General features: G+C 39.3%; 1 protein-coding gene across 17 annotated transcripts in view; it reads left to right on the top strand.

Moving 5' to 3' along the window:
- Positions 1–6,089, top strand: part of Trip12 (thyroid hormone receptor interactor 12) — a 144,052-nt gene extending 137,963 nt beyond the window's left edge. For all 17 annotated transcript variants that reach the window (XM_074071922.1, XM_074071923.1, XM_074071935.1 and 14 more), the window contains 5 exons: positions 514–678; positions 2,015–2,128; positions 4,117–4,211; positions 4,675–4,778; positions 5,550–6,089. In XM_074071922.1, coding sequence (XP_073928023.1) covers positions 514–678; positions 2,015–2,128; positions 4,117–4,211; positions 4,675–4,778; positions 5,550–5,746 — 675 coding nt within the window. In that variant the 3' untranslated portion in view covers positions 5,747–6,089. The remainder of the gene's footprint in view (positions 1–513; positions 679–2,014; positions 2,129–4,116; positions 4,212–4,674; positions 4,779–5,549) is intronic.
- Positions 6,090–12,025: the final 5,936 nt, after the last annotated feature.

Below are 12,025 nucleotides of genomic sequence, written 5' to 3'. Positions count from 1 at the left end.
ATACAAATTTGTTATACCTCAGAGGCCTAGCATCTCCAGGGTATTCTGGAGACATGAATTTTGTTGGGAAAAGTTAATTACTAGATAGTACATTATCTATATTTACAATTTCCAAACTATACTACTCTGTTTGAATCTATCTTAGGCTCAGTAAGATTGGCCTAGAATTAATGAAAACTTTGTCTGGCTCTAGGGGCCACATCTTCAAGTTAACAGTTGTAGACTTTTTGTGGAGTTTGATTTGAGTATGCTCAGAACAGCAGCTTCTCAGTATGCAAGACACTTCAGTGATCTTGCTTTCTCACACAAAAATAGTTGGATCCAGGGACACTTCACATTATTTCCTTTGTGATCCCGATGACTTGTTCATATGTGGATTATAGCCAAAAACCAGTAAGAAACAAGCCAAGAGCCAAAGTAGCTCATTAACTGTTCTGGGATTATCTTTTATTTTTATAAATAAAAATAGTTGTGAGTGAATTCTTATGCTTAATGTCTTCCTTCTTTTTAAAGACCAAAGAGAGTCTACAATATGCATTAGAAGCCCTTACTATGAATGGCTGCTCAGTTGAAGATCTAGGATTGGATTTCACGCTGCCAGGGTTTCCCAACATCGAACTGAAGAAAGGAGGGAAAGACATACCAGTCACGATCCACAATTTAGAGGAGTACTTAAGAGTATGTAATTGCGTATTTTGGGGGGGGCAGGTTGGCTGTGGGGATGTAGATCTTTGCCTGTTGCACTCCTCTGAAACACAGGCGGGATCACTTAGCTTCTGCCTGTACAGACCTTGAGTCCTTCTATATCCCTAGGACCACTTGTGAAGGCTGCTTTTTCAGGGCTTAGTTTCTATTTGCTTTTTATAGAACGTATCAGATTCTTCTTTTTTCCCCCCAGATATTTCTTGGATAACCTTAAATTATCTATCCTCAAGCTTAAATGCAATATAATAACACCACATTTTCTTACTTTTAGGGAAAAAAAAAATCAGTGAAAAGGAGCCTTTACTTGTGTTCTTACTATGAGCTGCATTTCTGCCGTTCTTTCAGATCAGCTGGTGTGACAGAATTGCCTTCAAAATAGACACATACACAAATGCACCACATGCACTTAAGTGTTTAGTAGGCCTGTCAAATTATTACTTGTAGGGTTCTTGACCATATTTGCTAAATCAAGGAGAAAGGAAAACTAATTTTAAAAATAGTGAATTAAAATTACATTTTAAATTATAAACTGCATAAGTTTTTAACATCAAAACATAGTCAGTAATATCCTAGATACCCTGTTGGTGTTACCCAGCAATTCTGTGATTTGAGGCAATTTCTTTTAATGTTTAATTGGAGTGCCTTTCCATACTATCCATTTCTTGTGCTAATTTTGTGAAAGTTACTTTTCCACCTTACTGGTAAATGAGTTAACATTGACATTCATTGTTTTTCTAAAAATAATTTGAAGCAGTTTTGTTCCCTATCAACAAAAGATTGTTTTCATTTTTATTTGAATATGGTCTGTTTCTGTACCTAATTGATTAGCCAAGGTTATGGATGACAAGATAATGTTGGACCAATTAAGAGCTGCTCTTTTGTGAAAAAGAGAAGTTTCACTGTGCTTTCATGTCCAGGCTTTGTCTGTTTCTTAGAGGAGGCACACAAGCAGAAAGCTCAGGCTCTCAGAACAGAACAGGATTTAGAACTCAGCATGCTCCATTAAAAACCCTTAACACTTGCTAATTGTGTATCTTGAAACCTTGCCACTAATTCTCAGTAATACTTTACCCTTTGGGGAAAATCTCCTTTCCTTCTTACCGGACTCTGTGCTGGGAGGATTTTATGTGATTGAAAATTGCAAACACACTGAACATAATGCATGTGGAATTTTTTTAAACATTATTTTCATGTTGCCAGGACCTGCATTAGTAGTTGTTTGTTTAAAGTGATCCAGAATGATGTTTCACTGGACTTTCCTATGTATTAGATTTGAAGTCTATTTTTAAAAATATTTTTCTTTCTGCAGTTGGTTATATTCTGGGCACTAAATGAAGGTGTTTCTAGGCAATTTGATTCCTTTCGAGATGGATTTGAATCAGTTTTCCCACTCAGTCATCTTCAGTACTTCTACCCAGAGGAAGTAAGTAGCTGTGCTTTTGTTTTTAAAAAAGGTCATTTCTAGTTCTGTACTTGTAATTATCTTAGTGGAACAGTTTTGAACTATCTTGTTAAAGACTCTTTTTGTTCCAAAAACCACAAAACCATGGGGATTTGGTAACAAGGGATGGAATTTTGGGAATGACAAGGAAATTTTCTGAGCAAGAAATAATATTAAAATAGGTGGCTGGCTGGGGGCATTCCTCAAGTGATAGAGCAAGTACAAGGCTCTTGAGTTCAAACCTCAGTACTGCTTTAAAAAATTTTAAAAAGGTGTCTCTGGTTGGGGAGGATGTGTTTGGAGAGTAAAGCGTAGCAGCATCTTTTATCACCCAAGATCTCGAGGCTGCTCAGTGAATAATGGGACTTATAGTATGTACTATCCTCTGCATGTGTCTGTACTGCTGTGGCTGCAGGGACAGCCACAAATCCCCAGCAGTAAAGTGATACCAAGGAGGTTTATTTATTTTTTTAACTAAACTTTTTGAATTGGGCGAAACACTTCCTTGCAGTGTGGTAGTAGAGTTTGAACTCAGGGTTTCTTGCTTGCTAGGCAGGCGCTTTACCACTTGAGCACACCTCCAGCCCTTTTTGCTCTGGTTATTTTGGAGATGAGGGTCTTGCTTTATGCCTAGGCTGCTCTGGACTGTGATCCGGTTTGTGCTTCTCTACACAGCTGGGATGACAGGCATGCCCCATTGCATCCAGCTGTTAGTTTTACAAAGTATTTCAAACTTTTTGTGAAATAGTCCATAAATAGTCTTTTGAACTATTTGCCTGGGCTGTGGGCTGGCCTGAACCTAAATCCTCCTCACTTTAGCCTTTGAGTAGCTAGGATTATAGGTGTGAGCCACTGGTGCCTGGCTTTACTATTTTAACTTATCCCTTCCCATCCCCTCCCTCCCCCCTTGACATAGCAAGATGTCATGGAAAGGCCCAAAGATGTTGTTATAGAAATCTTTATTTTTTTTTAATACTAGTTTTATAATATACATTGATTCCTGACTGACACTGGAAATCTTTAAATGACTTAGCATTTTAGTCTCAATTATTTTTATGTCCATTTTGATCTGCTGTTCATTTAAGCATGTAGCATGTGCTGAAAGCAGCACATGAGGCCACTTTATCATTCAGCTGCGTGTATTTCTGATACAAAATTGGGATAGCAACTATATTGTATAGGTCAGTGGCATGTTAGTAGATACTAAACTTCATTTTTTCTGAATTGGATTTTCTTAATGCATGCAGTTTTCCTCAAATGAGTTGTTAAATAGAGGGAAAAAGTCTCAATTTGAAACCGTTATTAGGACACATGAACATTTCTTGCCGTTTTGTTTTGTGAGAGGGTCTTGGTAGGTAGCCCAGGCTGCCCTCAAACTTGCAATCCTCTTGACTCAGCCTCCTGAGTGCTGGGATTTACAGACATGTACCACCATTCCCTGCAGCATTTCTTGCTTTCTAATGTTTATTCTGTAATGTCTGGGTTTATCCCCATACAAACAACCATGTGGCATAGATGTGCCCCACCTTGTAAAATACAAAACCCTACCCACTTGCCATTTCCAAGTTCAGCTTTCTTGTCATCTTTCTCTTGGCTCAATTGTTTATCTTTTGGTTCTGTCATTGTATACCCTGTGTTTCTGAAGGCCAGGATTTATGAAATCTTCCTAGTTGGAAGCAAATTAGCAATTGAAAGCGTGCAAAGTTAACACGAAGGACTAGGAAAAACCAGAAGTCAGAGTCTGCTTCAGAGCCTTCTGTTTTGTTTGAAGTTAAAGACTTTTGTAAAAGCCAGTCTCTGCAAGTGGGCAGAGTACCTGATAATGTGCAGCTGAAAAGGCAATGGACTCCTAAGCATGGCAGGAGAATGAGGAGGCCTAGCAGAATCTTTGGCACTTGGTACGTGTGTCTTTATTGTCATTCGGGCATGCAGGCATTTTAGTAATTCTTTGCTCTTACCTCATCTCAAAGCTGGATCAGCTCCTGTGTGGCAGTAAAGCAGACACTTGGGATGCTAAGACGTTGATGGAGTGCTGTAGACCTGACCATGGCTACACTCATGACAGGTGAACACTGGCTCTATTGGCCTTTCAATTCATAGGCAAAAACAGGGGCATGTGTATAAAGAACAGAAGTTTATGAGGGCTGTTTAAAAACTTGTCTGCCTGTTCAAGAACGTTCAGCCATATTTTATCCTTATTTCTCTCAAAACTACAATTTAAGACCTAAGGGTTTCTTTTTCAAGTATTTCTGTGAAATTATGAGGGAAGTGGGGAATTACCCATTACTGCATGTAGCTAGTAAAGCAGAAGTTAGTACACTCCTAGATCAGGACTTATTTATTAAAGTCATTCCATTTGGGCTTCAGTTGTAACAAAACAAACATTCCAGGGAGCACTGTAATGGGAGTTCACATGTAACTGTATTTAAAATTGACGTGATTGTCGATTGCAAGTCAGAGATTTGAAATGATTAAAGACAGTATTTTACATAATAAAATAATTTCGCTGTCTTTCTTTTTCTCTGTAGCCGGGCAGTGAAGTTCTTGTTTGAGATTCTCAGTGGTTTTGATAATGAGCAGCAGAGGTTATTTCTCCAATTCGTGACTGGTAGCCCACGGTTGCCTGTTGGAGGTGGGTACAGTACTGCAGCTTAGCGTTTGTTCTGAGCTCGGTCACGCATGTTTGTGAAACTGCAGTACCGATATAGAGGATTCTTTACTTACTTACAATGCCTGTTAGTTACTCCACTATGCTAATGTTTCGAAGCTTTTAATTTGTTTAGGAGTACATTTGGAGACCACTGGCAGGAAAATTCATAGAGATTGTTTCAAACATGTCAAAGTAAGGTTTCTAATATACATGTAATTCTGCTTAGACAAAAGGCTAGGGTATCAGAACATTGTATTATAAACTTTTTGTTGACTTAAGTGAGAATGGATTCTAAAAATGAAGTTGAATTAGTACATTTAAAAAAATTAGCCAGGCAAAGAACTGTTGCCGATTTATACAAAAATTGGTTTTTTTTAAATATTAAAATGGTAGGTTCCATCAGGTTCTGATCATCCTGCTCTGCCTCCTTTAGAAGCTGTCTTCTGTATGGCCAGGCGAGGACTGCAAGGAAAGGGACATTCAAATCGCTTTGGTAAATGAGAATAGGGAAAGGCAATAAACATAGACAGTTTATTCTGTATTTTGTTTAAATAAATACAATTTACATTAAAGGAAAAAACAAAACATAAGCAGGTTCCATTTATTGAACACATACTGAATGTGTTGTCAGCAAGAAGGAATAATATTGTGTGTGTTTGTGAATACTGTACAGCAAAACAGTGTATTATTTCCTGAGTAGCATTTTAAAAAAGGAAAAAGTTCCTTGAACTTTGTTCTTGTTCTCTTTGTCAGGATTCCGGAGTCTGAATCCACCATTAACAATTGTCCGGAAGACGTTTGAATCAACAGAAAACCCAGATGACTTCTTACCCTCTGTAATGACGTGTGTGAACTATCTTAAGTTGCCGGACTACTCAAGCATTGAAATAATGCGTGACAAACTGTTGATAGCAGCAAGAGAAGGGCAGCAGTCGTTCCATCTTTCCTGATCACAGCAAGAAATCAGTGTCTGCCTGTTACAACAAAAGAAAAAAAAAATCATGATTTCTTTTCTAAATGTATCACCTGAGTCAAGGAAACATGTTACGCCTTCTTGTTGTAGGAAAAACGACTTGCAGATTATAAAAGAGACACTTGGTTGATATTCATTAATGGCCCCATGGACTTAAAGTGATCAGGCCCTAAAATGTTGTTGTGATGAGGTTTCTTTAGCAAGTTCTTGTTTAAATTATCATTTATTTGATGAGTGAAGTTTTTAACTTGCTTTGCTGTGTGAAATTTAAAAAGGGATGTTTTTCCAGGCTGAACAATAAATGTCGCTGTGCAGTTTAATTCTGGGCTGTGTGTATCCATCTAGCTAAGTCTGCAGTTTTGTTTCCTCCAAAGACAACTCTTGTACATAAGTACAGAAATGAAAGCTCACATGTATTTGACAACTATAGTTTATTAGCTGGGCTCTGTGCTTTTCACTTCCCTCTCATTTTCTCTCCCAGACTCATTAATTGTGCAGGTTTTTTGTATACAACACCCACAGTTGTGACGTTTTCATTAGCCATGGGCTTTTTTTGTTGTTGTTGTTGTCCTATGTTTTCTCAAATTAAGATATAATTTAAAATTCATTGAATTGAAATATAGTGTCAATATAAGTCAGCCTTTGTAACTAGGTAGACTTTTCTTATAGGTTAGTTTTAATATAGGGTATTACTGGCTTTTTGCCAGGTCACACACTAGGACTGTTTACATGGTGGTTCTGGCAGCAACAGCCTCTGGAATGAGGCAGGAAAGTTAATTTCTTTTGTGTAGGTTTAAAAAGTCTGTGGCTTGGGCTGGCCAGTATTTATTCTATGGCCAGAGCATTTTAAATTGATGTAAAGTTTTAAACAAATTAGTAATTTTCATTCCCTGTTGGAGTAAAATTTTTTCTTTTTGTTTTAAGTTGTTTTCAGTTTTCTTTTATTTCACTCTTGTCTTGCCCTTCTCCCAGTGCTGATTTGGGACAGTTAAACCTGTGTCTCCACACAGATAAAAGCACCTGTAAGCAATGCTGTCCATTTGTTTTGTGTGCTGATTTCTCAAATCTGCAATAATCCATCAGGTCAATGTTTTTACCTGAAAATAAAGAAAGTTTGCTTCACCTTTTTGTTTATAGTTCTGTGCTGTACTCATAACATTCAACTGTACAGATGAATAGCTATACTGCAGTAGAAATCAGTCATCACATCTCCGTGATTTGGGTCATGGTTGATTTTGGTATTTAAACAATTTGTCAGAACAACTTGAAGAACATAAAATGTGGAAAGAAAATGGGAGATTCCTTACTTCCTCCCTCCCTTCCCTCTCCCCTTCCTTCTTCCCCTTATTCCTTCCCCTTCCTCCTTCCCTCCGTTTCTTCTTCCTTCCCACCCTTTGAAAATGAGAGGTGAGTCAATTTTTTTAACTGAATTTTGAGAAATCAATTTTACTGACTCTTCCAAAGTCTACTTAAATGGCATAGAAGCCCTTCACTGCATACCATCATTCATAAGAAGTTGTAGTGGCTTGTTTTGTTTAGGTTGCATTGTCATTTTACACCTCAAGGGCCTTACATGGAAACATTCCCTGCTGACAGCTAACTTGGACAGTTATCCCAGTAAGTGGGAAGGAGCTATTGGAGGAACTGGGGACATGAGATTCTCTCTGTCCTTGCAGAGGCCGATGAATGAGCAGCTTCACTGTTGAAATCCAGCAAGGGAGCTGGGTTTCTGCTGTTCCGCCACTGACAGGCAGAGGAGCTCAACAGCTCCCTCAAGTAAACTAATAACTGAACCACTTTGTTTTCAGTTTGTTCTGATACCTTTTTACAAACTCAAGCACAAAGACTTGTATGTGAAATTTCATTCCTCGTTTTTTCAAGAGTTGTGCTAAAATGTTGGTATCTGTATAAGCAAGGTAATACTTCATGTTAGAATATGTTTGCGTTTCACACATGCTCTGGTGCTGGCAGATTTGACCTCGTTGGTTCCAGCAGCTCATGAGTCCACATGACGGTTCTAACTCAGATTCTGAAGTCTTGAGTGTTTGAGTAATTAATTACTTGTTTAGAAACTTTCAGTCTTCAACTTACTCCTTCAATATGGGGGACCTTTGCTTAGTTTAGGGCAGGAAGACTTCCCATTTTAAAACACTCTTGGCAGAGGCCTTAATATACTGCATTGTAGGAGGACATGCATACTTCATTTTGCTGTTATTCCACTTATGCCTTAAATTTATTTGCTTCATAGACATACTAAGTGTTTTCAACACGGACACTTGGGTAGTGACTGAGATTTTATTCTTTAATTCTTGCTGAGCTATAGTCAGGTAGGAGTTAGTCATAGCTAACACCAAATGTGTGTTGTTTGATCTGCTTAACACAAAAAGCATTGGCTACTGCACTTAGAGAAGGAAGAGGGGGTTGTGTGTAATCTCCCCCTTGTGCCAGAAGAAAGTGAGCTAAGTTTTAGGAAGCAGAGTTGGCAGCAGACACGGGTGAGCCCTAGATGTTTTGGCCCACCCCAGCAGAAATCACTCATGAGAAATGCCGATTCCTCTTCCTGTGCTTTGGCTCTCAGTCCCTGTGTTCACAGTCAGAAGTTTGTTCCGCCTGTGAAGAGGTTCGCTGGAAGCTCTCTTCCTGGGTCTGGCTGTTCTCTCGAGCTAAGTACGTAGGTGGAAAAGAGTGGTATGGCTGGCATGGGGCTTTTTACACCTATTTGCCAGTGACTTCCTTTGGGCGTCTTGGGTGTGAAGGCCAAGGGACAATATCCGCTCCTGCAACCAGGGAATTGCGTCCACCTCTTCATCTTCCACAGCAAGAGTGGTCATGAGCAAGTTGTGGTTTTCACTCTGCTCCATCTTTATTGAGCCTGTACTCTTAATTCCTACCAGTAGGTATAAGCTCAGGAAATGGGAATGTCACCTCTATTTCAAAAAAACAAAAAGGTGGTTAGGAAATGACTTTTGGGGGGGCGGGGCGGTGTAAAAGTACACTCATAAGCCGAACCTCTAGGGAGTTCTGGGTGTTTAGTCATTCTCCATTAACAAAATGACCACCTTTCAGTTCATTTATCGCAAGGTTTTTGTTTTTTCTTTTTGACCCATTTTGTTTTTCTTGTTATGAGAACATTGTTTCAAAACATGTAATTCTCCGAGATAGTTTGTGTGAGTCTTCTGCTTGACACTGCGGTAAGTTGGCATATGCAGTAAAGTACAACCTAGTGACAGATCACCGAAAATTCTTCCTTCATTACCTTTAAAAAGAAAACAAAATCCAGACAAAACATAGCATTTTATACAGACAAAAACCAGAAAATTGGCTATTTTCCAAGAACTTCAAGTTAATAATTCTTAGGCAAGAAAAAAATCTTCAGTCTTCGAGATTTGTTTTGTATTAAGAAGGCATTATTTAATGGAAAAGGTTTTATTTTTACTACAAGCCTAATCATATTACCAAACGTATAACCGATTGCTGATCTCCTCTGTAAAGCGCTTTTATCTAAAACAGTGGTTTATATGAACTGTTGGAATAATGGAACTTCAGATTACAAATGTGTATGTAAAATTGCATAAATGCACTGACTTCCTTCCCCTGACTATATTTTTAATAAACAGCATTATCCTTCATGGTCAGTTTTATTAAATTATGTAAAGCTAGAGGGTTCTTCTGAGAAGTGGTGTTTGCTTGTTTGGGTGTGTTTTGGTAAGTAATACAGGGATTTTACTTGGGGTTTTTTGGAGGCAGATAGTGGAGGAACTATAGGAGACATTCATAGATGGCCTTGTTACTGATTGGAAGCACTTGAAAACCGTCAGACAATGGGGACTTCTGGTTGGAATACTGTGAAGTCACTGTTTTTGACTTTTGTGGCTGTGTTTTCTGCCCTTGACAAATGTATGAACTAGTCTATTTCTTAAAGAATTGATTTAGGAAAGCAAAACAGAGGTGGTTTTTTAAGAGTGATGATTGATTCAGGTTTTTGGAGTATGCATTTTTTTTTTTTTTGCTGTTTTTAAGAAAACAAGTAAATTGAATATAGTTTCAAAAATACAACACGTGTGTATATATTAATATATAGTAAGTAAATATTGCTCTTGACTAAGTGGTGGGGAGAGCATTTTTTCTTTGTTGAAACACTTGGTTTGTAAAGTGACAAGTCACAGCTGAGAAGATACTACTAAATACAAGCCTACCACAGGCAGGTATTGAGGAAAAGTTTATAATACAGTGCTATCTGTATTACCAATTCTGTTTGGGGGCTGGTTAACGGTACCCTTTGGGGTGATGTAATTATATGAATTGATGTAGGCATGTTAATGTAGATGAAGTTTTATTTATGGTTTGTTTTTTGAGACCGGGTCTTGCTGTATAGCCCAGGCTGGTCTAGAACACAAGACCTTCCTGCCTCAGTTTCCTGGGTAGTGGGATTGCATGTGTGTACCATAACGACAGTTGTTGGACCACTTCAGTGGGAAGGGCCAACATACAGAAAGCCACCAGGCATTAGGGTGGGAGAGCAGGAGCAGCCACTGCAGTACAGTTCTTACAATTCATCTCTACTGAAGCCTAGGCTCTTCCCTTCTCTGGTCTTGGCCAGGTGTGTAGCCTCAATGTTACCCAATCCCCTATGTTGTTTTTTTCCCCACTTCATTTGAGAAAGACTGGAGGGAGGTCAATACTGATGCCTGGAGAAATGTAAGAACCTAGAGGGAACCCCCAAATGCATATTTGGTCCTTAAAAATTTGTCTTGGTACTTAAGGCAACCTTGATAGACCACTGAGGTCTGTGCACACAAATGCTCCAGCACACATGTTGGATGGGCTGCACCTTCCTGGGAATTAAGGTTTCAAAAGAGACTGTAGTATCCTCTGTGGCTAAAGTATATCAAAATACTCTGGGGACACTATGTTAGGAATTTACATTATTAGCAAGAGAATTTTACTAAGGAATATTAGAGCAGAAAATCCAAGTCCAGGTGGAAGGGACAAGTCTAGACACTAAAGTTACGCGGGCAGCTGATGTTTGCTAAAATGGACATCATAAAGTTATCACAAGCAAAGCTCAATGGATGCAGTTGCTATTCCTGTCTCTGTGTGTGTGCACGCGTGTGGGTGGGTGGGTGTGGTACCGGGATTTGAACTTGACCCCACACTTGCCAGGCAAGCGCTTACCCCGTGAGTCACACCCCAATCCCACTAATTCCTGTCTGAGGGAATCTGGGCTTTTTGTGAAGACTTGTTCATCTGTTCCGAGTGTCCTAATGTCACTGAGAATAGGACACAGTTCCTGGAGTCCAGGTAGAGCGTCTGGTAGCACGGTGCTGCCCAGACCTGCATAAAGGGGTTCGTGAGAATGTTTGGTCAGAGTCAGGAGGTTTGACTCAATTCCGATTCCACCTCTCCTAGCTAGCAGGGTAACTCTTAAGCTCACTGGACCTTATCCTCTGTGCTTGTCAAGCTGGTACAGTGATCTATCTGCAGGGTCATATTTAGCCTTGGGTGTGAGCCTTCAAAAATGTCTTCTAGCATTTCTCAGCAAAGTACAGGTATTTTCATTGGCACAATTCTTCCTGGTAGAGGTGACTTCCTCAGTTCTTGCAAGGTGCTACAGAGCACCTTGCAGTTAGTTATGACATCCCAAAATGCCCTCTTATTTCCAAATAGGGTGTTAGCCCCTGGCTGAGAAATGGTGACCATGTGTTGTAGTTTGGGGAACACACTCAGATGTCATAGTCAGCCCCAAAGTGTAGTTAGTAACAAATCAAGCCTTTGCAGAATTTTTTGAGCAAGCAATGGCGGGGAGGACCACGAAGGAAGGTAAATTCCCTTCTTCTGCCAAAAAAATCCCAAATCCTGCCCTCCCCCACTCCTTACACGCCATTGTCCTCCCCACCTTCTGTCTAGTAGCGGGGCACCAGGTGGTACTGCAAATGAAGTGGGAGTTTTCACCTGCTTAAAATATAACCAATTTTAAGAGAATTTTTAAAACATCATCACAATTGTCCCTTTTCCTCCAATTTAAGAACAGCCTTAAAAGTCATTGAGGAAAGAATTCCAATAGTTCTAATAAGGATATTAAGTAAATATTTAGGTCGGGGCTTTCAGCATTGTACAAGTAGATCGAAAAAATCTGTGCTCTAATCATTGTACGCTAATAGCCAGGCAAGAATAGGTTTTCTTTCCTGAATGGACAATGTAGCACCGTAGTCACTTCGTTTGCTCCTGTCTTATTGTTAGGGGTTTTTGCTGTTTT

The sequence above is a fragment of the Castor canadensis genome, chromosome 4, assembly GCF_047511655.1.
Source record: "Castor canadensis chromosome 4, mCasCan1.hap1v2, whole genome shotgun sequence".
Classification (NCBI taxonomy): Eukaryota; Metazoa; Chordata; class Mammalia; order Rodentia; family Castoridae; genus Castor; species Castor canadensis.
This window is presented reverse-complemented; position numbering and strand designations above follow the sequence as displayed.